Here is a 25,857-nt window from a genome sequence, read left to right as displayed (position 1 = left end):
ACAGGGTGGGACAGATCACTTTCCCAGCTTCTCCTGCAGCTAAGAGTAACTATATGATACATTTCTGTCCAGTACACACACACACACACACACACACACACACACACACACACGTAGAAACATGGTTCTGTGAAAGCTTTTGCTTTCCTGATGTGAAGAAAGGATGTGACCAGGGCCACCCCTTCTCCTTTCTTTATTGCTTTGAGCTATAGTCACCCACTTGAGACTGTGAGGTTACAGCCATGGGTGACAAATAAACATGCTAATGATGCCAGAGCAGAAAGAGCCTGGGTCACTTGTGGCATCACTGAGCAGCTGGGCTGATGCCAGCAGCCACCTACTCTGGACATCTCATTACAGGAGAGAAATAAACCTCTAATTGTTCTAAGCTCCTGCTATTGGGTATCTGTTATTTATAGTTGAACGAAAACTGAAATGAGACGCAGTGTTGGTGACAGTACTCATTTTTGCTTTGATTTAACCTTGCTTCTTATACATTATAGTAATGGTACGACTTTCCTATTACTCTGTTGAACAATAAAATGATGATAGCAATAATTTATTCACTGCCAATTTTATATGCATTATCCCTGATATTACAAAGACCCTGAGAAACAAATTATCTCTATTTTTAAAATGAAGAAACAAGAGACCAGAAAAGCTAAGTTACTTGCCCATGAGGCAAGGGATTCTGACCTGGTTCTGGTTGCTTCTGTGGGTCCCCATTCATAAAGTCCAGAAACAGGGTGTTCTTAATCCGGTAAGAGCAGTAGCAGTAAGGAGGCACATACGGGAGGGCCATGGCATCTACATGGTCAATGCCAAGGATAATGGGATACCCCTTGGCTTTGGCCAGTGGGTCAAGATCTTGTTGCCAGCTTTGCCTCCTACCTTCCGCAATAAATCCTGGTACCCTGGCTCTGTCCTGCAGCTTCATACTGGGCCCTTTCCATTCCTAAGCCCTTATGTCAGAGTTCTGATTAAGGACTGCTTGCTTTTCTCTTTAGGTCCTTTCACTGTCTCCCCCAAAACAATCTTAACAAAATTTTTAAAAGATACTGTTTAAGAGAACACTTTCTGCAAGCATGTCTGTGCATATTATCTTCTTATTTAATCATCGCATAACCTTGAACAGACTCATAAAGATAATTAGGGGAAAATAATAGGAGCAAATGCTGTCATAATGCAAACTTGGATCGCTAATCAAAAGGAAAGGGAGGCAACCCATTCTTGTTCCTTTGGCCCCTCAATCAATGTGCCATGGATTTAACCCAAACTTTGTCATGGGATATATGGAAATCTTTGTATTCGTGGTGGATTTTTTTTTGCTTGCAAGTGACATAAATGTAGCTTAGACTAATATAAACAAAAATCAAGTTTATCAGCAAATGTCCTAGGAAATCTAGTCAAAGAGCAGGCGCAGTCATGGATCCAGGGGTCAGGATGTTTTCTGTCCTTCTCTTTGTATTGTGTGTCTCTGCTTGACCTTTCTCTGAAGATTAAGTGCTTTCCCTGTGACAGAAAGTGGGGTCTTTTCATTTTTCCAGGCTCCCAGGTTCCTAACAACCATGGTGGAGGGAAATGATATCTCCCACTAGCTCTGATAGAAAAATCCCAAAGACTTGGATTGGCTTTGAGCACATGCCCATTTCTGAACCAATCCCCATGGCTAGAGAAATAAGATACTTTGGTCATGCAAGCCTGAGTCACAGTCTCACTGCTATGGCTGGAGAGGTATTAGGGGTTCAGCCCTACTAAAACAACATGGTAATGTGGAAAGGAGGTTTCTGGGTACAGGATGGACAAAAGAAACAGGTGTCCACCAAAATGATTTGAGGAGTGATCGACGACATGGGTTAATGCCTCAGCCTTGAGACTTTTGAGGGAGGGACTAGGCCTTCCAATAATGCCACCATGATTCACTAGGCTGGTGTAGGCTCTCAGCATGCCCAGCAAAGTGGCAACTCCAGAATTTCTACATCCCTTTTTCGGAAAGATACAGTAGCCTGTGTTGGAGGGTGCAGAGGGTCCCATTTTCAACAAATCACCCCTTGGAATGGCCACACTGGCTGGAACAGGGAGGTGATATACCAAATCCAGCCTCTACACAAAAAGGTTGCTCAAACCAAGTGACGTACCAGAGCTCAGAGGGCCTGATAGAGACCTTCCTCTTCTGTTCATCTCCACCTGTTACCTGGGTGTCAGTCCTCCTGAGGAAATCCAAAGGGTGGCTCAGTCAACAGGCCTTGACTCTGTGTTACTTTTTAGAGAATGCGTTTGTCATACACTCTGTATTTCTGTCTTTCTGCATATGTGTCTTTGTGTCAAATGCACAGACATGGCTATGATCCACTTAGCTAAAAGAACGCAACACAACCCTTTACCTGCTCAGTGAGAACTGAAATTCCACCACTTACAGAATTATTCCTCTTGCTTAAAAACAGTCTCCTCTCAAGGGCGCCTGGGTGGCTCAGTCGGTTAAGAATTCGACTCTTGATCTTGGCTCAGGTCATGATCTCACAGTTCATGAAGTCAGGCTCAATACTGACAGTGCGGAGCCTGCTTAGGATTCTCTCTCCCTCTTTCTCTGCCCCTCCTGTGCGCGCTCTCTCTCTCTCTCTCTCTGTCTCTTTCAGGAATAAATAAGTAAACTTTAAAAAATTACCTCCTCTTAAAAATGCTAATTCCCTAGGAAATGGAATGTTGTTAATTTACTTATTTACAGTTAGTAAGAGTAAGCTTGTCAGGCTCTTTCATGAGGAAAGCTTTTGATGAGAAATGCCAAGTTAGAGTCTAGTAACTAGATAGTGAGATCCTTAAATATAGTTGGATCTGATTGATATTTGAGATGTCCACCTAGTACGAACCTTCCATATAGCAAGTTCTCGCTACAGGTTTTTTCTATGACTAATCTTCAAGTTACCTTCAAATTCCCAGTAAAGCTGGGAATAATATACACAACTAAAAGTGGTAATATCTTGGGTGGGAGGAAGAACCAAGGAGGGGTAATCATGTCCGATATTTGGGCTGGGCTTAACCTAGGGTTTCAGTGAAGAAGTCTAGGATGGAATAGAAACTCCGAATTCAGGAGATTCTGGAAATTGGAATAGGAGGCCACGGGAACAAATTTTATGATCCAAGTTACTAAAAATCCTGATGAGGGCATCAACCTTCCAATAGGTTGGGGCATGGAGTCCTTTGAGCTGGCATTAGCTGACTTTGGGGGGCACGTGACACGGACGGCATCTGGGCTACACCCAGCTGGCATAGAGCTCATTCATTTTCCTTCAATGCCACTCAAATCAGGATAAACCTTTTAATTTTTTTAATGTTTATTTATTTTTGAGAGACAGAGAGTGAGCAGGGGAGAAGCAGAGAGAGAGGGAGACATAGACTCCAAAGCAGGCTCCAGGCTCTGATCTGTCAGCACAGGGCCCAATGCAGGGCTCGAACTCACGAACCTTGAGATCATGACCTGAGCCAAAGTCAGACGCTCACCCGACTGAGCCACCCAGGCACCCCGACCTTTTAAATTTTTTAAAGTTTATTTATTTTTGAAAGAGAGAGAAAGACAGAGACAGAGTGTGAGCAGGGGAGGGGTAGACACCGAATCTAAAGCAGGCTCCAAGGTCTGAGCTGTCAGCACAGAGCCTGATGCGGGGCTCGAACTCATGAACCGCTAGATCATGACGTGAGCTGAAGTCAGATGCTTAACCGACTGAGCCACCCAGGCGCCCCCAGATAAACCTTTTAAATGCATCCCTGTGAGGCAGTATAATGTGGTGATTAGCAGCCCAAAGCATGGCACCAGACTGCTGAGGTATAACTTCTAGTGTGGCTGTGTATGGCTACATGACCTTGGGCAATGCACTGAACTTCTCTGTGCCTCAGTTTTCTCACCTGAAAAATGGGTGTAATAGCAGTTCTCAATGTGTAGGGTGGTTTTGAGGAATTAAATTAGTTAATATACATAAAAAGTTGAAGATGAGTCTTGACATATGGAAAGTACTACATGTTTAGCTCCTTTTCCTAATTCCCCAAAGTGATTGGGGGAAAAGGACAGTATTATCATAAGCAGAACCCAAGTATCTGCTCCCTTATTTAACAGATCCAGAAGCAGATGATTCCCTCTGCATCAGAGAGGACCCCCCCCCCAAGGAGCATGAACACCCTGGGGGTGCCATGCTGCTAACTGTCCCAGGTCCCATGCCTTTCCTTGCCAGCAGGGCCTCATGTGGACACAGCACCAGACTTGGACCAGCACATTGATGGTGCTGTATTTTCAGGACTTTCCCCTCTCAAATGAAGACGTCATGAGCACAGGGTAGACGTGCTTTTCTTTCCTTCCAGAAACTCCCTGACCATGGCTCCTCCTCTTCCCTGATTATCTACTGATACTTTGGGACAAAATTGAGTGTGACGGGGAGGTGTTTTGGTACTTAATTACAGGTCACCTATTTCAAGAGAAGGGCCTGTCCCAGTGACCAGTGGCCAGGGGCAGGGAGAGTACTGAGGGCTGCAGTTCTCATTGGGTTGGGGCTTGGACAAGAAGAAAGCCTTCACCCCGGGGACTCTTATTCCCATGGTGGGCTGGGTGAGGAGTAGATAGGAGATACTGAGGAAGAAGAGGCCACATGAAGAAGGACCTGTGGTTCACTGTGGTGCCACCAGTGCTTAGCTAACCAGCTGGCCACCAATCCAGTGCAGCCCACACTCTGGACCCACATTACTTAGAGTCATCTTGGAGTGTCATCCAATTTCCACGGCTCCCCAAGCACTTCCCAGTTCCCACGTGCCATTATGCCAATAAGGGTAGATGGAGATGGGGTGAGGGGAGGTTTTAGGACCATTGCATCACTGCTATAATAGCATCAGACCCTTAGAGGTAAAAATCACCCTTGATTGCTTCTTACTAGGCAATAGGGTAATTGAGAAAAGGTGACAAGGAATAATGCAAAATGTGTTTCTCCCCTCCCTCCTAGGCTTCTCACATCCACAATATAATGAATTCTGCTTATAAAGCACATCATTACTCTTAGGAATTGGTTATTGTTGTAGGCAAGCCATGCCCCTACCCTCTGCTAGGAGTCCTTGGATCCAGTGGGCAAAACATCAAAATAGCAGCAAATTATCTCTCCTAGAGGCTAAAAAATTCTGTGATTTTCTGTGCTCTAAGAAAGTGACAGATTTGATTTTTGACAGGCAGGGACAAGGCCTCATAACTGTGGGGTCCTTCTAAATTTTGTGGGTATGATTAGAGCCCCCAATCTGTCACTTTGCACCACTCACTTGGAACCAGAACCAAAAGCCTAGTCCCCAGATAGGATAATTTTTTACTTTTTTTTTTTTCTTTCCTAGAAAGAGAGTACTCTGTGATCTTTTTTTGGCTCTTTGTCCATAAAATTGTGGTTGAATTATGTCCATTGTCCTTTCAGAATTCCCCAGCATCCAGATATGGCCAACTTTCTATTACACAGGCTTCCATGCAGCCAGGATATTATCTGGACAACATGAAATATCGATTGTTACTTACACTCAGGTTTATCAGGTTTTGTTTGGTTGGTTGGCTTTTGGTAGGGAACAGAAATAGTTTATATTTATTTATGCCCAGTTTCCCCAACCTCCAAATTTTTTTTATGTACCTCCATCATGATGACCTCCCTGCACTGGGCTGAACCAGATTTCCCTTAAATTGGTGGCAGCTGTCCTGCAGGAGTAGCATAAAGTGGATTGCCTGGGACTGGATTCTGTCTAATCATGGCCTAGTTACTTAACCTCATTGCCTCAGTGTCCACATCTGTAAAATGAAGATAATAATGGCATCTACTTTGTCAGTTGCTGGAGTGCTAAGTACGTTGATACACACACAGCAGTTAATTTGGTGCCTGTCACATACTGAGAACATTAGGCATTAGCTAGTATCTTGTCCCATGCATGGGGCCATACTTGCCGATGATATGCAAGTGAATTCTCTGAAATCTAGACATTTGTCTGGTGGTATGAAGGATGGTTTGCACATTGGAAAGGGGACAATGGTCACTGGTTATCAGGGTGCACTTCTCCTCACTCCCCAAGGATGCATATGAAAAATAAAAACCCAATTCGTTCATTTTTGTACCCATAAGTACAGGCACAGGGAATTCCAAGGCACAGGGAATTTACCACCCCATTGGGTAGAGAAGTCAGAAGTTGAGATTTCTTTTCTGCTCTGTGACCGACCTTGAGAGCTACCATGTAAGCTGACGGAGTAGGAGGCTGGTCTCCTGCATGCCGAAGACACTCCCATACTCTTTCAAGAGTGTTTTACTCATTCGGAATATTTATTAGACACCTACTGTGTGCCAGGTACTACTGTAGGTCCTGGATGTGAGGCAGTAAACAAGACAGACAAGGTCTTTGCTCTTTTGAGGCTTGCATCGTCAAGACCCAACAAACTCCAGAATGCTATTAGAACTTCAGTAATCACCTCTTATTCAGTACCTCTTATTCAGTATTCAGCAGATTCTGAATGACCCCGAATGACCATAAGATTCTGAAGCGTCCTGTGAATCACCCAAAAAGGATGATATGCCAGCCACTATAGTGTTGATGATATGCCTATTTTGTTGCATTCTAGTATTTTTGGGAAATAATCTAACACATCTACATTTTCCATAAATACTGAATTAAACTGAATGGCCCATTCCTAGAACCCGTAGAAAAATAGACACCTTTACTTGTACCATTTTGTCAGTTTTCACTTGTTTTCTTTTAAATTTTGTAATTTTTTTTTTTTAATTTTTGAGAGAGAGTGAGACAGAGTGTGAGTGGGGGAGGGGCAGAGAGAGAAGAAGACACGGAATCGGAAGCAGGCTCCAGGCTCCGAGCTGTCAGCCCACAGCCCAACATGGGGCTCGAACTCACGAACTGTGAGATCATGACCTGAGCCAAAGTCAGACACTTAACTGACTGAGCCACCCAGGCACCCCGGTTTCACTTGTTTTGTATGTTTTCCTTATATGTGGGCTTTGGCCTCTCACCAATTATTATTTCCTTTCTGAGCTGCTGGACTGTAAGCTCCACCAGGGGAGGAACCTTCCTAAGCCTGTGCACTTCCCACTGAGGAAGGACATTGCCTGGCCTGTTGCTGGCCTGAGTCAGAAGGGCCTGGGAAAATTGAAGGGAGGAAGGGTCTTATCTGCTGCCTGGTGATATATGCAAGCCCTCTCTCAGAGCCCTGCCCCGGGAGATTTTTTTCTGATGTTCGACAGAAAACTTTCATGGGAATGAGGTCCTAACACATTCCTTGGCCTGTGTTTCTCTCAGCTTCTCTGAAATGACCCGATGGGGTAAAATTTCTCCACATTTCTTCCAGCACTAATGATCTCTGCTTCTAGGAGTCCTGTGCAGAAATTTAAAGAGAGTTTGTGAGTTGTTCTTCTTTTTAATCTTCAAGAAATCCATCTTGTAGGAAGCCAGAAAGAAGACACTAGGGGTGGAACAGACAAAAAAGAGAGAGAGAGAGAGAGAGAGAGAGAGAGAGAGAAGGGAAGGCAAGATTATGCCACAGAGGGAGAGCTGGGCAGAAGAAGGGAAAACTCACATATAGAAAAGGACACTAATGATAGGGAAAGAAATTTTATTTTCAAGCTTTTAAGAGAATAATACAAACAACAGAGAGTTTTAAAAAACCCTAAAAACTAGTTTAAAAAAGTACTTGACAGTGTCCCTTTAATACCCATGGATGGCGCGGCCATTGTGCATTGACAATGAGAAACTGTGCAGGTGACCACCCCAGTGGCCTTGCTGGCAAGGCCCCAGGAACCAGCAGTCTGGGCTGGAGGGACAGTGCTCCCTGACAGGGTCCCTGGGCCCTGCCTCGCTGCATGGGAGGGACTGGGGAGTATGTAGCACTGAGGGATTACACCCTCGGGTGAGGGTCCCAAGTTGCAAGGAATACTTGGATTGGTCTCCACTCCACTCCTTGGGACGCATCCAGCCAATTTCTTCCCATCTGCTACAACAGCTATCCTGGGGGGCCCCTGGGTGGGAGGTGCTCTGCCCTAGGGGGCCCTGGGTCTCTGCATGCGCCAAAGCAGGAGAAGGCATGACATTGAGCATGTCCTGGCCATGGGCAGGGTTGGGTAGTTGGGAAAGTCGCTCCTGGATTGACAGCTTTGAAGGCTGAAGCCACAGCAGCAGGACTGTGCTTGAGATACCCACAGGAAATCTGTACTTTTCTCTAGTTGTGTGTGTGTGTGTGTGTTTCTTGTAAACATCTTTGAGCCAAACCACCAGAAAATAAAGTAACAAGGGCACAAAAAGACACCCATCTCCAAACCTAAACCCTCTTTGAGCCCATCTGAAACTGGGAGTTCCCGGTTTGGAAGGAAGCCGAAATCTCCCTCCCTCTGGGGGCTCACACCAACATCTCCCTCCCTGCACCTTGCCCCAGAGCCCCTAAAGCCATCTGAGTCAGGAATCCTGCCCACCCAGACGAGCCCAGGAGCCACAAATGCCATCTGTCATCCTTGCCAGCCCACACCCATCCCTCTCCCTCCCCACCACTGCCCCAAAAACAGCCCAGGGAGAAACAAACAAACTCAAGGGGAAAACAAGGCAGGCTACAGTGCTTTTCCTTTGCACACTCTTTGCCCCTTTGCATTTTTTCTCCCACCACTTGCGCACACAGGGACGCCACCGCCGCCACCTCACCGTCGCCCTTCCCAAGCCTCCTTTTCTCCCAGGTGCCCTCACCCGAGGGCAGTAATCCCAGGTGGATGGGCACATCTGGGATTTTTGTCCTTGTGTTTTGTTACGTTCAAGCTGTATTGCGCTTCCTTGTTGAGTTTGTACTGGTTCTTCTTGCTCTTGTTGGAGGATGGGGGTTGACCGATTAGAATCACGAAAAGCGCCCTGGACACCTGACTCACTCGCTCCAGCTCTGACCCTGCCTCCAGGGCCCCCACGAGGCCCACCGCCTTCTGCCTGCCCTCTGCTCCGGCCCCTGGGATGCCACTTTGCCTCCCCACACCTGCTCCCCAGACTGTGGCCTGCCAGGCCTTGGCCCCTTCCTGGCCCAGCCTCCCCATCTCTGTGCATGGTCACGGCCTCCTTTCCAGGTCTCTCGCCTCACACTGTCGTGACCCTCATGACAAGCTCCCGGCTCCCGCCCTGGGGGCCCCGCTGTTCATGAGGTCGTAAGTGACTCAAGATGTGCAGGATGGTGTAAGCACAGTGGTGATCGGACAGAGGGCCTGAGGGGTGGCTGGCCGCCCTGGTAGGGCCTTCCTCAGGGCCGGGGGCGCCCACAGCCTCCTCTTCGGAGGAGGGGACATCGGCCTGGGTGGATGAGGAGGTCCGGGGGTTTGTCCTGCCTCCTGACTTTTGATCTTCCAGGTCTTTCGTCCTGTCATAGTTCAGCACTTTCCACTGCTGGTTGACAGCCTGCCACCGTTTAAAGATGCGGTACACAGAGGGTCCCTCGTGCACGATGAGACCTGGAGGGGCAGGGAGGGAGAGAGAAAAGGACAAGAAAGAGACAGGACGTCACTGCTGGAAAAATGGTCTCCCTATGCTTACACACAGATGTACACATTGGGGCAAGCTGGATTTGTATCTATTTGATTTGTTCTTTTCAAACCTCCCTTTCAGATCTGAGCCCCTGTATGCCTAGGCTTCACGAGTCTTCAGAAATAGAAGGTGGAAGGCTACCACACGAGTTTAGGAAATGGTCCAGTGCCTACATGCAACACGTTTGCCCACCTCTCCTCCACCCCTCCCACTTCTTGGCTTGACAAAACCCCAAATCATCATCTGTTGAGGCATAATATAAATATATTTTCCTCCCTCTACCATGTAGCCATGGCACCAGGCATTGAGCAGATGTTGAATGAACCGTGTGCTTTCAAAGGCACCATGAAAGATACCAAGGGTCATTCCATACCTGCTAGATGGTGTCTGGAATTACATTGGTTAACTCTTCGCTATTTAACAAATAGTCGAATTCTCTTGAAACACACCCCTGGGAAAGAGAACTTTGACACAGTTCTACTGGCCAGAAGCAGTGCAGAGTCAGAAAGAGGCCATACCAGACAACCGGAAGATAAATATTATGTGCCTACTACATGCCAAGCACTAGGTGTAGTGCAGTGAGCAGGACAGGCAGAGTCCTGCCCTCCAAGAGCTTATATTCTAGCAGAGAGACAATAGCAGGCACATAACCAAACTGATAAGACTATTTCAGGTGATGACAAATGCTATAAGGAAGATGAAATAGGGTTAAATAGCCACTGGCTGCAGATACTGAGGGTCCTGCTTTATCGAAAGGATGGTGAATAAGGAGGTGGTATTTACATTGAGACATAAATGATGAGAAGGGGGGGGACCATGCCAAGATCTGGAGAGAGAGCATGTTGGTGGTAGGAACTGCTAGTGCGAAGGCCAGGAGGTGGGAATGGAATGCACGTGCATCAGAAAGAAGGTCAACGTGGCCAGGGTGCGGTGATGAGCAGGAACTACAAGGAGATAAGGGGGCACAGAGGGGCACAATATGATGAGGCCTTATAAGCCATGGCAAGGGATTTCTGTTTTGTCCTGAGTATAATGGGAAGCCATTGAAGGGTTTTAAGGGAGGGGTGAGGGGTGATGTGATCTAGTTTACCCTGCAGAAAGCTCATTCTGGCTCCTGTGAAACAATAAACTGATGAGGGAGAACAGCAGGAACAGGCGACCAAGCAGGAAGTGATGTAGTGATTCAGGCAGGAACGGATGGTGGTCTCTACCAGGGTTATAGCAGTGGGTTGCATGAAAAATTGTGTGGTCAGGACGTATGTAGAGGCAGAGCTCACAGGCTTGCTGACAGATAAGTTGTGAGTCAAGTGAAAAATCTGGACAGCCCAGGAGCTTTTGGCCAACAATACACTAGTGGTGTGCCATTTACTGAGATGTGGATAGCATGAGGGCGGAGGGGGGAGGATTTATGTGGTGGTGGCCATGACTATATTAGTTTCCTACTGTTGTTGTAATAAATGACCACACACTCAGTGGCTTAAAACACACAAGTGTTCTCTTATAGTTCTGGAGACAGAAGTCTATAGAGAAGGTATCAGAGGGCTGCTTCTTTCTGGTGGCTTTGAGAGGAGAATCCATCTTCTTGCCTTTAAGCTTCTAGAAGACACCTGCATTCCCTGTCTCTTTCCTACATCACTCCACCTCTTTGTTCCAATGTCACATCTCCTACCCTTCTGTCATTGTCTCTTTCTGCATCTCTCTTATAAGAACCTTGTGATTACAAGTCCACCCAGGTGACCCAGAATACCCTCCCCATTTCAAGAGTCTTAAATTAGTCATGTCTGCAAGTCTCTTTTGCCATAAAAGGTCACATTAACAGGCTCCAGGGATTAGGACCTGGATCTTTGGGGGGTCATTATTCAGCCTACCACAGTGATTAATAGTTATATTTTGATTATGGTAAATTTAAGATGTCTGTTAGAAATGTCACTGGAAGGGCCAGGTATACAGTTGAACATATGAGTCTGAAGGTTAGAGAGAGGTCTGGCCTGGAGGTAGAAGTCATCAGTGTAGAGGTAGAATCTGAAGTCTCAGGAATGGCCCAGGAAGGCAGACAGATTAGAAAAGAGGGACAATGACAGATTCCTGGGCCTTTTGATAGATAGAATTTTGGCGGAGGTAGAGCCAGCAAAGGAGGTCCTGAATGAGCAATAAATGGCATAGAAGCAAGACCAGCAAGTGTAAAGACCCAGAAGTCTAGAGAAGGACACATTTCAATAAAAAGAGTGTGCTAACTCTTAAATTCTGTTGAGAAAACAGCTCATGTGGAATGAGGGGTGACCACTGCCTTGGTGGGCACAGGTGGAAGGAGGTTGATAGAAAATCAAGTAGTTCTCATCCAAGTGTCTTTTTCTTCTATGATTCATCAGCTAAGATGGAAGGGATACAGGAGGAAGTGTTGAAGATTATTGGGGAGAAGAAAAAGGGGGAAATGATTATCTTAGAAAAGTGGAAGACTGAATTTACAAAGGAGATATGGTAGAATTGTCTGACAGTGCTCAGCAACCATTTGAGGTTTGTGGCCACAAATTTGAGGTGAGTTGTATAGTTTTTCTCCATAACTTCAACTGCTGGCTAGGTGCACCTATGGAGTAAGAAAGTTGGGTTTCATTAGTGTAGACTTTTTCTGTGAAAGAAAGACAAGTAAGAGAAGACATAAGATTTACGGATGTTGGCAAGGGAGGGATTATTAAACTGGCCCATGGAGTCTGAGCTGGAGAGGAGGAAAGGGATACACAAAAGTGATAAAGAATAATGAAAAAAGGAAAACTGGAAAGTAATAGGGTCAATGCCAAGAGTTCTCTTTGAAGTTATAGAATTGCTAGAGTCAGTGAGCTACAAGGATAGGGGTGTGGAGTGATGGGCAGAGTGGGATGTTTAAATCCAGATTTTGGAAGTGGTGTTTTTCTTGGTGATGATGAGGTCTAGGGAATGTCCACTTGAGCAGAGGCTGAGGTGGGCTAGAGGAAAAGGCTTGTGGAGTAAAGAGATAACCAAAGAGTTGGACAAGTTGTCTGTATCAGCCATCCTCAGTGCTATTAGGCCAAATGTCCCCTTTTTATAATAGGTATAGTTTAATATTCCCTTTCCTATCCTGAAGTGAAATTCATAACGTAATATAAGCTACTATGGTTTCTTTTTAAAAAATAAATTAATATAATGCACTGACAAATAATGTAAAAAAGAACAAAGGAGACGTTATTTAGACCAGACAATATAAATTTCAGCATAAATTCTAGGGCACAACTACATTAGAAAACAAACAAAAACCTCAAACATTTCTGAAATGCCCCCCCTAGGAGATGGTACCACCTCCACTGAGAGGCACTGATCATAGAGATGCTGAAGACAAGAATAGTGGGAGGGAGTGCATGAACCAGCTGCACCCAGGAATGGGAGGAGTGAGTAGGTGGCCAACAGCCAACAGCATCAACAAGGGGAAAGGGACAATCAAATATGATGATATGCACTTCAAAGGGGCTGGGGCTTCTGAAGGATAAAGGAAGAGAGGTGGTTTGGAAGGGGTGATGGAGAATAAGAAGGATGCGGACCTCACCTCCAGTCCCCGTATAATACAGCATATGGGAGAAAAAGCAGCTACCACTTGAGAAAGCAAGAAACAGTGTCCTCAGAAGAAGCTGTTTCCATGAAAGGAACACTCAGAGAAGTTGCTGGTGACAGGCGATGACGTCCAGAGGAAGGGCTGGGAAGATGAAGCCAGCTAAGGGATGAGCAGAATAGGAAAGTGATGATTGTCCATATTGTGAGAGTGGTGCAGGAAGCCGGGCCCTGTGATGGGGAGTGAGATGACTCGGGATTCACCCTGCAGCAACTGTCAGTGTAGGGATGGCTGCTGGCCTGGCCTCTGGAGGGAAGAGCTGACTCACAGGAGCAAACAGTGATGAGTCACTCCAGCATCCTCAATGTCAAGCAAAGAGACCAGATGGAAACCTCTCAGTGCTTCTCCAACCTTGAACATACTGTGATTCTAGGAGACAAGATAGCCACCCACCACCGCTCTTTCTTCTAGTATGACAATAGTTCCTGAGATTGCACTCTGGCCACATGTTTTCAAAAGTTTGTTGGAGAGACCATCTCCCTGTGACCCAGTTGTTCCTAATCTTTTGGGTCACATGCCCCTTTGAGGATCTCATGAAGTCTAAGGACCATCTCCCTGGAACACAAACCAGACATATGAATTTAGGGTTCATATATCTTCTGAAGACCATCTATGGATCCCTATTTGTGGCCTGATTCTAGACAAGGAGACCTCCTCTCTGCCCCTTGTCTCATCACTCTCTCCCAGTGTACAGACCCTCATCACTTCCTTCAACCTTGTGAATATGAGTCCTGTGGCACTGCTTCATTCATATGTTGATTAGTTCCACAAGCTCTTTTCCCTGTGCTGTAAGCCCCTCGAGGACTGAGTCCAGGAATGGTTGAGGCCTGGGCAGTCAACACAGTAACAGGAGTTTAATGAAGCCTTGGTGATGATGGAGGAGATAGGGGCCTCAGGGAGAGAGAAGCAGAATCTTTTGAAGCCCCAAACTAACTCTTTCCAATAAGAGCCATACACTTGATTCTTAATTAGCTTCTTGATCACACAATTTTACCCTGATTGAAGAGGGTGGCTTAAATTTTTGGTCTGAATGCTGCCTTCTAATTATCTAACTGTCTAGTGATCAGGAAGTAATTAAACCACTTTAATGGATAGGAGGCTGAAGGGGGGAAAGTGCACCTGTTTTTGTAGATAATGCTTGTTTGGCAAAAGTGGGAAAAGCACAAACTACCTTATTTGCATCCACTCCCCTTAGTTCTTCCTCTGCTTCCCGCTCTACAAATTACTTATTGATTCCTTGGCTTGTGGAATAAAAAAAAAAAAAAAAAATGGAGGAAGATGGGTGGGGCTCATCTAATTGGGACAGTTGAAAATAGGCAAGTTGAAGAGTTGGGAGAGAAGGAAGATGAGTTGGAAATGGCAGTGGATGGAGAGAGAGGATGAAATAAGAATAGGAGGGAAAGAAGTTATTGGTGAAGGGAGGCAGAGAAATAGTAGAAGAGGATGGAACGTTATAATGCATGGCAATACCAGAAACTCAGTAAGTTTTGATTCACTGGGTGCTTCTCTCAAGTTGTTTTCTTTTTCTTTTTTTTTTTTTAAGTTTATTTATTTATTTAGAGAGAGAGCTTAGGTGGGGCAGAGAGAAAGGGAGAGTGAGAATCCCAAGCAGGCTCCGTGTTGTCAGTGCAGGGCCTGACGTGGGGCTTGATCTCACAAACTGTGAGATCATGACCTGAGCCGAAATCAAGAGTCAGATGCTTAACCAATTGAGCCACCTAGGCGCCCCTCTGGGGTTGTTTTCTATTTAATTTAATAGTTACCTTGTAACCACCCACAAGGTGCCCCACCCTGGGCTGTATTGTTGGGACATCCAGTCCCAGAAGAATTGCCACCTTCATCTCCCTAATGTCTCTCCACCTTTGGGGGCAACTCTTCCTCATAGAGCTGGAGGATCCTTAAGTGTCAGAACCCTTGCTTGTCATCATATCTCTCCCCTGAGCCTCCAGCTGAAGCGGCCCTTTGGTTACCCCATGAGGAGCGAAGGAAGGTGGCCATTGTGAGTGGGTGGTCCTGTCTGCTTGGCTCCCTCTGCCCCTCAGTCACTGATGACACAGCTTTGTCAGGGAGTCCTCAATCCTCGGTTGGGATTGGCCTCCCAATCGTGGCCTGCTGAATTTTGGCCATTGGCTCTTGCTGTGTCCCAAGCAGTGAGATACAATTTAATTCTATTTAGGTAATATTTCCTGAGTACCTACTATGTGCTTCTTTGAACACCTGTGATAGGACAAAAAAACTTGTTCTTATTATATACGGAGGTAACAGGCCAAGGTTAACTGAGAAGCCTGCAGAGAAGCCTCTGGCCCCTCAGCAATGCCAAAATCCCTTCTTCCCACCCCCTATTTCCTGCTACTATCCTCATCTAAGTGGCAAAAAAGTTGCAGACAATTCTACAACAGTGCTTCTCAAACTTTAGCATGCATCAAAATCAGCCAGGGACCTTGTTAGAACCCAGATTTCTGGGCTCTGGCCCAAGAGTCTGAATCAGTAGGTCTTGGTTGAGGCCTACGAATTTGCATTTCTAAGATGCTCTTGAGTAACACTGATCCTGCCTGTGTGTGGAGCACACTTGAGTAACACTGCCTAGAACATGACCCTTGTCGTGGCCTACTGCCTCATGGAAGGCTCGAGATTTTGATCAAATAAAGAGCTGTGGGTAATTTTTAAAAAATCTCTAGTTCCCGATGCAGTAGACATGAAGATGTGAGGTAGCTAAAGAAACGGATGCTTCTTCTTCTGGACCCAAAGAACTTTGGGTCCCATGTTTTAGAGGCAACTTGCCGGTGAACGTGCATCGGACATGCAGAGTATCTACCACTTTCTAGCCTTGTGGATTTAGGTAAGTCACTTCCTCTTCTGAGCCTCAGTATTTCTGTCAGTAAATTGGGACTGATACCACCTTTCTTATAGGGTTGTTATGAGATTAGATGAGGTAATGAGTCGTGTGTGCTGATGCCTGGTACTGTGCCTGGCCACATGATATTGAGTATTGGGGGGTGGGGTGGGGATGGAGATGACAAAAGAGAAAAAGCTCACTCATATCTTTTCCTCCTTCGCCAACCCTGTTCTCACGCACAAGCACCTGTTCTTCGTCTCCTAATTGTCCTTCCCAATCCTCAGTCTGAGTCATTGTTTACAGATGAACAAGATGCTGGAGCCAAAAGGAGCTCTGGAGGCCAGCTGATCCTGCAGATGTGGTGACAAGCCTCCACTCCTGCCTCCTCTCCCCCTGCCAGGAGCCTTCAGCAGTGCCAGTGGGGGAATGCTCCCCCCATGCAGGGCTGTCCACTGTCACACAGCTGCGGGGCAGGACTTACACGGAAGGCTACCACTGCCAAACTCCTCTTCCGGACATTACCCCTCAAGAGCCCAGCCCTGTCAGAATCTGCAGTAAAGAACCTGTCGGGCAAGTGTGGGGAAAGATCAGTCTAACCAGCTAGGGTTTTGGTTTTTTTTTTTTTTGTTTGTTTTGTTTTTTTTTTGCAGGGGAGTGGGGTGGTTAGGAAGTGGCGTTGTGAGGTGACATTGGCAGCGCCTCCACCTCCCCAGTATTCATGGTGACAGCTTTGTGCTTCTCAGAAGTGTAACCAGAATGTTCTTCTGGGAGTCTCCCTATGGATGATGAGATGTGGATCCAGGGGCCTCATTTGGGCAGGCTCCCCTTGACTCAAATGCTTTGGGTCCTGGTTTGGCCTACTCTTTCAGCAATAAAGACCCAAAGGACAGAAAATACTGAAAGCCTTCGATGAGGGTGAAGCAAAATCACCTTCCCCTTCCGTTTCCATCCTGTTGATGCCTTGTCAGTGTCCAGGGAGAGGCTGTCCCCTTGGCAGTGACTTCTATTACAATTCCCTTCCTAGCGGGGTCCTTGCTGGACTGGTTGACCTTGGTCACGCCATACAGAATGTCTCTAAACCCATCAGGGCCAGAACCTTGCTGGTCCCTCTGCCCACCCAGGGCATTGGAGAGACCTGTGAGAAGACCTCAGCTAGAAAATCATGAAGAGCACTGACGCCCCTTGAAATGAATGCGCTTGACTCGGTAGGACTGGGCAGGGAAGAGAGATGTCCTCGGAGCCCCAAATTTCCTGCATTGGTATATGTGAGGGGTCCATGCCTGCAACTGTGTGTGTGAAGCTGATTCCGAAGATACTGTAGCTTTTGCCTATGAGACTTCTCTACAAAGCTCAGGGCTCTCACTATCTGGACTGAAACTGCCAGAACTGCATTGCTCAGTCACTCTAGGTGATGGTGATGAAGGTCACAGTGGCGATGCTGATGATGGCAATGGTGACAATAGCAAGTACTTATTGAATGCTTGCTATGTTCTGTCACTCCAGCAGGGCTTTGCAAAAAATACAAATAAATACATAAATAAATAGGCTTTGCAAATCTAGTGTACCTCTCACAGAAAGCCCATAATGTAGGTGGTATTATCTGCACTTGACAGAAGAGGAAACTGAGCTTGGAGAGGCTTAGCATCCTGCGCACAGACACACAGCTTGTCCATGTTGGGGGAACGTACACTCAGGTTCATCTGAAACAGAACAGTGCTGTGTGCCTGGGCTGCTGCTGCCTCCATGCTGCAGGTCATGTGCTCCCCCAGAGACAGCAGTTATGGAGATCTTTTTTTATAATAATCTGTAGGTATGAGTATACAATTTCTACTTGAATTTCTAATAAGCTGTCTTTTGTACTTTGTGTTTTGATGTATATGTGTTATATTGTTATAATAGAGTAGTTAAGGATATGGGCTTTGAAATCAGATGAAACCAGGTTCTACTTGTATGGCCTTGGGTGATTTACCTCTTAGTCTCAATTTTTCTTATCAGGAAAGTGGGCATTTTAATAGTAACTACATCATAAGGTTATAGGGAATAAATAAGCTAATGCATGTAAAGTACTTTTTAGTGTTTGGTACATAATGAATAATAAATTTTGGTTCTTATTTTATTAGCATTATTACGAAGTAAGTTTCACATGGCTTCATCTCAAAGGAGTTATGTTAAAGTTACAAAAGTAGTTTATTTAAGCAAATATGCCCAAATTCTAAAAAGTGTTGTCTTTTAAAATCCTGGGATTTTAGGGACGCTTGGGTGGCTCAGTCGGTTGAGCGTCTGACTTTGGCTCAGGTCATGATCTCACGGTTCATGAGTTCAAACCTCACCATTGGGCTTGCTGCTCACAGCGTGAAGCCTGCTCTGTATTCTCTCTCTCTCTCTCTCTCTCTCTCTCTCTCTCTCTCAAAAATACTAATTAAACATTAAAAAATGTTTAAAAAATAAAATAAAATAAAATAAAATAAAATAAAATAAAATAGAATCCTGGGATTTTAATTTTTGTTTTACAACTTTTTTTAGTAGAGTCACACCAAATGTGGGGCTTGAACTCATGACCCTGAGATCAAGAGTCACATGCTCTACCGACTGAGCCAGCCAGGTGCCCCTAAAATCCTGGCATTTTAAAAGATTACCCTGGCAAACTGGGACACTCTCTCTTAGGCTATCCTAGTTCAGAGCATTTCTGGAAATTTCTCAATGACATAGCCTGTGACAGACATGACTAACTGTCGACCAAAAACCCACTCTTCTCTTTCTCAGTACAGAGCCGCCACTGAGAAGGAATTACATTTTTAGCACTTTGCATCCACGGGGAGCCAGGTGACCAGCATTTCATGTGAACATGAATCAGGCCAAGGTTAAAGAATGGGTATGAGGGGGAAAGTGTGTGTGTGTGTGTGTGTGTGTGTGCCTTATCCGTGCTCACTTTTATTTTCTATTAGCTGGAGATAAAAGACTCAAGAACCTAGGGGACTCTGGCCACAAAATGGAAGAAGCCTATGTCCCTGAATCTGTGTGAAGGAGAATCTCCCACTGATCAGGAGCTTCCTACTGCATTAAATCACTGAAATTATATACACTTATTATATGTGTAATTTGCTGGGGTTACACTAACTAAGATACCTTCAGCGCCAGGGAGCAGGCCATAAGAGAAAAGCAGATTTTGGCTCAGTGGCATATTTCATGTCACCCCTAAAATCTATAATTGGCTCAAGCAGCTACCTGATTTACCAGATTGGGGCTTTTTCTAGCCATAGACCCACTGTCAATGGACAGACACGCCATTGCCTGCAGACATGGCTGCAGGCATTTAAGACAGTTCCCAAGAGGTGTTCCTAAAATATTTTGAGCCCTGTCAGCACACTGCAATAAATGAATTGCCTCCCCAGGGGTCTCCTTTGAGGGGGACAGTGCTCACTTAGCGTGTCTGCTTCTAAATCCGTCATCTTCATTTTCGGAGCATCTAACAGCTCAGCAGTGGAGAGAGGTAGCCTTGCATAGGATGCCCTGGGTGGGGGGAGGCAGAGAGTGGGTAGACTAGGAGCTAACAGTTAATCTGGCAAGTTGGAGAAGCCACATGCATTTAAGGGAACATGCATTGAAACATCATCTTGCCCATTTATGTGGCTGGCACTTATCAGTTGTTTGGTCTGGCCAAACATTATTGGGAATCCACCCCCCCAAAGCCACAGTTGTCAACCTCTGAGAATTATGACATCTTCTCACAATGGAAGGGACTTCAGAATCCTAGAATGTCAGATCTAGAAGGACTTGCAAGTTATCCGGCTCAACCCTCTCATTTTATAAATGAGTTAACCGAGCTATAAAAAAAAAAAACATGAAGTAACTTACCCAAGGTCATCAAGGTTGTTAGTGGCTAATCTAGTCTTCAGACCTAAATTTCCTATTTCCCAGTCTCTCTAGGGCACCAGGCTGCCTTCTCCATATTTTCAGTTTCCTAATCAGGGAATTAAAAGGTTTGACAGATGGGGTCATTTCTAGCCTGAGGGAAGGAAGACAGGAAGGAATCTTTGTGCCATGTATGTGTTTTTAGTTAATGTGAATTAAAATTAAGTTTGAAAAATAATGTTTTTCTTCTCCTCCTGCTCCCCACCTTTGCCCACTTCCTATAAATCAGAATTTGAGTTCCTTTATCTCAGAGGGCAGGCACCAGTTATCTCTAAATTATAGGAAAGGACCTCAAGGAACAGCACACAGAGGAAGCTTTAACAAAAGATATCCTATAATTTTGTTAATTACCATAGTCCACTGTTTTAAAGGTTTGGAACAATCTCAGAAATGTTGTTTTCCTTCCTTTCCTTGACCACATCCTACTCACAAGTAAAAAACAAATAAACCAACATGATAAGCGTGAGGTCCGCATTTTTGCAGATTTGGCTTTTGGGTGGTCAATCTCTTGAGTCTGTAGAGTGAAAAAAAAATGTTTTTGGTGCCAAAGACCTTAATTAATTTGCTCTTGTTAAATCCTAATAACTTGACCCACTGGAGCAGAGACTGGCCCATTTGTTTGCTGCGAGATTCTGTCAAGCTTCTCTGCTGGGGCAGACAGCGTCATTAGAGATGACGGAAGAGGAGGCAGGTGTCATGAAGACATTCAATGTAATCAGATCTTCTCATTGAGAGGACACGGGTGAGGAAACCAAAAACCTTCCAGAAGAGGCACTGCTCCAAATAACAGCAGACTCTCAATTATATGAGGACATGAGGTCTGGCTCTCTAGGCTGTGATGGGCTTCTGGTTTTAACAGTACCAGCAAACCTTTACAGAGTGAGGAATAAACCTTTATCCTAGGGGAATCTACCTGACCAAGTGCTACCCAGCCAGGTCACTGATTTTTATGAACTCCTGCTCCTTTATGTATGCCATCTTTTCAACACTCTCAACAACCCTTGGAGGGTGGTATTACTATCCCATTTCTCAGACGAGAAAAGGAAAGCAGAGAGTGGTTATGCAAATCGCTTGAGGTCCCAACGTTAGTAAGAAACTGAGCAATATGTTGCCCGACCATTATGCAGCATGCTCCCACCGCTCCTTCCAGAAACTCACCACTCTGGGTTTTACGACTCATTCCCTCCTGTTTTCCTCATTCTTTGTCTTCATCCATCTTTTAAGTGTTTAATACTCCCCAGGTCTCCATCCTTAGCCACCCACTCTTTGAAAGCTCCTCCTAAGTTATCTTGTCAAAACCCACAGCTTTACCCACCTTCTTGTTGACCCCCAAACCCATGCTCAAGTTTTATAATCCAACTACCTACAGAAATCTTTCTTTACCTCCGCCCTTCTCTTTAGTCACCAATCCTCATCAGAACTGGTCCAGTGCCCTCAAATCCTTCCTCTATGAACAAGAGGCCATAAAAGGCCCTTTCCTTCTTTCTACCCCTGCAAGGAGACTCTTCCCTGGCATAGCCTTCTCTTTGCAGCCCAAAATGCACTCCATGTGTCTTGCTTGTCTTCTACTGCAAACTCTTCACTTAGGAACTACCTCTTACCTCACCGCCTAGGTTTTAGGCTCACAGTGGTCCTTTTGTTTGGTGCTTTTGCCAAAGATACACCTTTGGTTCACCTTGGCTTCACCCAATTGCCAGCCCCACTCTCATGCTCAGCTATGGCATCCAGTCTCCACTCAAGCCAGAGCCCTGGGGTTTCTGCTTGCTTCAAAGTTCATACAGCCCTATCTCATCCACATCCTTAGTGCTTCCCAAAGTCATCCCATACACTTCTTCCCACTGCACTTTTTCACATTTCTTTTCTTTTTGTTCAGACTATGACAAGCATTTTCCAACCGGCCCCTCCCTGCCTCTCTAGTCTGTCCAGCTCTTGGCCATCCTCCCCATAGTTGCCAAAGTTATCTCTTTAAAACACACATACATCTGACCATACTTCTTTCCTATATAAAAGATTGAAAAGAAAGATTTCTTATCAATGTCGCTCTATCACCAACAGGGTAAAGTCTGAACTCCTTAGCACATGATTCCTGGCACTGTGGGATTTGGCTCCACCAACCTCCATATCCTTATGGCCCATCACCCACCTTCCTACTCTGGCTCTTGACACTGAGCCATCCATACAAGCATGCTCCAAGTTTCCCAAGTGTACCTGGTTCTCTCAAGTCTCTGTGCTTCTACACATGCTAGTCCCTCTGCCTAGAATGTTCTTTCCCACTCTTCTGGACACACTTCGACCTATCTTTCAAAACTAGCTGAAGGATAGGGTTCCTTCCTTCATAAAGCTTTCCTGGACTCCTCCAAGAGAGAGTTAATTGCTCTCTGTTTTGTTCCCCCTTTCTCTACATCTTATCCCGGCTCCCACTGTGCTATGATTTATTTGTAGAGTATGAGCTCCTTGAGGGCAAAGATTCTTGTCTCATTCATTATTTTATTGAATTTCCCTAGTTTCAGGAACAAAACCAGACAGCCAGGAGATGCTACTGAATGAACAGATATGACCCTTCTGAGCCCCTTCTAACTCAGTCATCTTCTGTGTTCACTTATCTCTGTGTCCCAGCTCTTATTATTGACATAAATGATTAACTTGTCTACTACCCCAGTGAAATGTAAGATCCTTGAGAGCAAGTGACTCTCTTTTTGGGAGTGCCCTTTCAATAAATATTTTTTCATCAATGAATGGATTCCCTAAGTTCATGTTGACCAGGGGATTTAGCTTCCCCTGCCCAAATTCCCTTCACCAGAGGAGAGATAAACCACCCAGATTTCATCTCAACTTCTTAAGCCACTCTCTCAGTTGGTATCAGAATAGCCTGATCAAAAGGGAAGTGTAACAATGGCTAACTCCCAAGACCCTGAATACAGGACAGGAGCAGCTAGGGCTCACTAAATTTCTTATTGCTCAGCTATTACCCTATGGGTGAAGGTATTACTGGACCAATTTCCCCTCAAGCTGCCTCCCCATCTGAGCTCTGCATTTGCAATTCCACAGAGCAATCAGAGATAAAAAATAGGCAGTAGAAGCACCCTGGAATTGGAGCCCGAGGTTCTTGGTCCAATTCTCAGCTCTGCTATTTGTTTAGCTATGTGTCCTGGAGCACGATTACTTTAAAGCTTTTCTCACTTGTTAAATATGGATCATAATACTTACCCTGCTTATCTTTTAGGGTTATTGTGCCCTTTCTCCGTTCTTCTCTGCCTTTTAGGGATTTGGTGCTTTGCTCTGTCCACAGCAACTTAGTTTTGGTTTTTCACAGTGGCATGGATTGGTCTAGGAAGTTAGGACTCTAAGCTAAGAGATGTTTAATCTGTAGGGGTGGTTTGTATTCAAGAATGTACAACCTTTTCATATAACTAAGTCTAGAGCTATTGTCCACAACCCTGGGTCCATGCTGTATCCAACAGAGAATGCAGACCTTCCTGGCACCCATTTCAGGCAAAATCCTTTGGTGAAAACCAAAGACTTTTCCCTGGAGGCCAACCAGGTGGACATAGGCATGGATGGGGCTGATGTGGCTTCGTGGCAACAAGATGACCATGTCCCAGACTCTGCATCTTCTTAGCTTCATGGCAGAGAATATCTGCTGAGCTGGTGTTGGTGACCAATGGGGTGTCTCTTTGTGTCCTTCCCACCCTTAGGAGTTTTCCCTCAGAGTGCTGCTCTGATAACAAAAGTAAATCTATTTTTAAGTATTAATTAAAGCTATATATTTTATGTTTACTCAGATTCTTTACTATCTGAGGCCATTTAACAGTCTTACAGAATAGAAAATTTTTCTTGGTGTCTGAAAACTAGCGAAAGTCCAAAGACTCATCTTAACAGATGGCCTTATTCCTTTCTTACTCAGCCTTTTGAGCTAACACACGGATAGACTCATTTTCCTTCTGATGATAGATTTTTATCAGGGACTGGGTTGCCCCATCCATCCAAGGAGCTTGGGTCTATGGATATGGATACTTTTATGTGACATCTTTTTTCAGCCAACATTTCTTGAGAACACTCACATTTCCCATTATCACTTCTACCTACTTTCCAGTAAGGAATCATCTCTTCCTCTGCCCACTCTTTCAGATCATCTTCTTCCACTTTCTTAGGACTTTTGGAAGGGAAACTTCCCCTTTCCCATGGAAATAAGTAAGTGACCAAGTTTTGAAACAGATGACCACCTTAATAGTAATATAGGTGCCACCCTGTAGCTCTCTTATCCATGTTGTCCATTTTTGTGCAGTAAGAAGATCACATATGTCTCATTCTGGCTCACCTAGCCAGGTCTCTGTTCCCTTTTCCAGCTCCTCTTCCTCTCATTGGTCCAGTGAAACAGGTTTGTGTGGCCAGGAGTCCAGATTCATGGATAGAGATAGGAGGTGGTAGGACAGAGGTGATGGCATACTTCCTCCTTCTCTCAAAACAAGCTAGACCCTGGGTTGGCATTCTGTCTTGTTTGCCCTGGAAATCTGATAAGGTTAGTGTCAGCTGTGTTACAACATTCCTTGGGTTGGAAGTAACCCCTGACTGGTGGATGCTTCACTGTGAATATCTGGTGGGAGTCTGTAGCTTTAGGCTTCCCAGAGTACAGTGACACTTGTAACTGTGCATGACTCTTGTGGGGAAACTATGTCAAGGTGGACCCTGCACCCCTCGTTGTGGGTCTCCTCTCCTTCTTTCTAAGCTATTATGTTGGGGCTGAGAGACTAGCCCTACACTAGGTTATGGAATGCAGCAAGGACCCACCTGCAGAGAGGGTAAGCTGGACCTGCCTTGTGGAGGCTGTGGTTCCTGTCCTAAATTCCTCTGAGTCCAGTGCTAGCTGTGCTGTCTGGTTGTTCTGTGAGTCTAAATGCCTAGTTGAGGCTAAAAATAAATATACCCCTAGAGACATTGCAGGCTCCACCTGATTGCCTCTTTCAGAAAGTCCCTAAAAGGCTAATACTTTACAACCACTTATGCAGTACTGGGTGCTTTCCCTCAACTGGCCAGAACACTACAGAAGAGAAGTGACCAGTACCTGAACTTCACCCTTAAAACCACCATCATCACCACTGATTATCATCACCATCATCAAAATCACCATCATTTCAACCACCACAAGAATTTGTGCATTTCAACTACTATCCATTACCTTCCACTCTCTTGTTTAGGTCACATATTACTCTCTTTCTGATTTTGTCTCCTAGCATTTTCTTCTATGGACCACCTATCCTAGAAAAAAATGCTGAACTGAGAGTCCTCCTCTGCTGCCTGAGTCAGCCTAAGACAAATCCTTCAGTATAAGTTTCACCATCTGAAAAATGGAAAGAAAGTTATTGGCCCTGGGAAAATGCACTCAAATGGAATTAGCTCCCGTTATAATCAACAAAATGATAGAACAGTCTAAACTCTTTAAAGGTGAGCTAGTCTAAATATAAATATATCTGACCACTTTTGGACAGCACCAAAAGCAATTACAGTTCCTATGCATTCCCCTCTTGTCCGATGGCTGTCTCCAAGCAGTCATTGGCTTGTCAGAGCAGAATGGATAGATCATGGTGTGGCTTTGCACTCTGGGAAATTATATTCCTAAAAGCTTAGAAGGAATGAAAGCAATATTAAAACTCTCAATATTTAGCTTGTTGTGCTGCTTCCAGAAATCGGGTGACTGATGTATGTATGTACATAAGAGAGAGAATTTCAGAGACAGAAGTGGGCTAGGGGGAGGCAGATGGAGAGGAGCCAAGAAAGAGACAGAGGACATGACAGTTCTGTGGAGGCCTACTCAGTGGGAGACACTATGACAGGAGAAACCAGAGTGCCAGGAAGGCCCAAGCAGGAAGGGGTGCTGGGTGCTGGGTGGCTCAGAGCCACAAGCAGCAGGACTGTTTGTGATGGCTCTTCCTACACCTGG

The 25,857-nt window shown here is 45.3% G+C and overlaps 2 protein-coding genes across 3 annotated transcripts in view; one reads left to right on the top strand and one right to left on the bottom strand.

Moving 5' to 3' along the window:
* XRCC5 (X-ray repair cross complementing 5) overlaps nt 1-16,606 on the top strand; it is a 130,033-nt gene extending 113,427 nt beyond the window's left edge. Inside the window, exons 20-21 of the transcript XR_002079022.2 lie at nt 15,862-16,010; nt 16,311-16,606. The gene's annotated coding sequence lies outside the window, so the exon portion shown is untranslated. The remainder of the gene's footprint in view (nt 1-15,861; nt 16,011-16,310) is intronic.
* The window catches only part of MARCHF4 (membrane associated ring-CH-type finger 4), a 107,829-nt gene continuing 89,573 nt past the window's right edge, over nt 7,602-25,857 (bottom strand). For both annotated transcript variants that reach the window (XM_019446055.2, XM_019446056.2), the window contains one exon: nt 7,602-9,479. In XM_019446055.2, coding sequence (XP_019301600.2) covers nt 9,112-9,479 — 368 coding nt within the window. In that variant the 3' untranslated portion in view covers nt 7,602-9,111. The remainder of the gene's footprint in view (nt 9,480-25,857) is intronic.

The sequence above is a fragment of the Panthera pardus genome, unplaced genomic scaffold (assembly GCF_024362965.1).
Source record: "Panthera pardus isolate Hobbes unplaced genomic scaffold, ASM2436296v1 HiC_scaffold_10, whole genome shotgun sequence".
Classification (NCBI taxonomy): Eukaryota; Metazoa; Chordata; class Mammalia; order Carnivora; family Felidae; genus Panthera; species Panthera pardus.
Note: the sequence above shows the minus strand (reverse complement) of the source record. Positions and strands in the feature narration are given on the sequence as shown.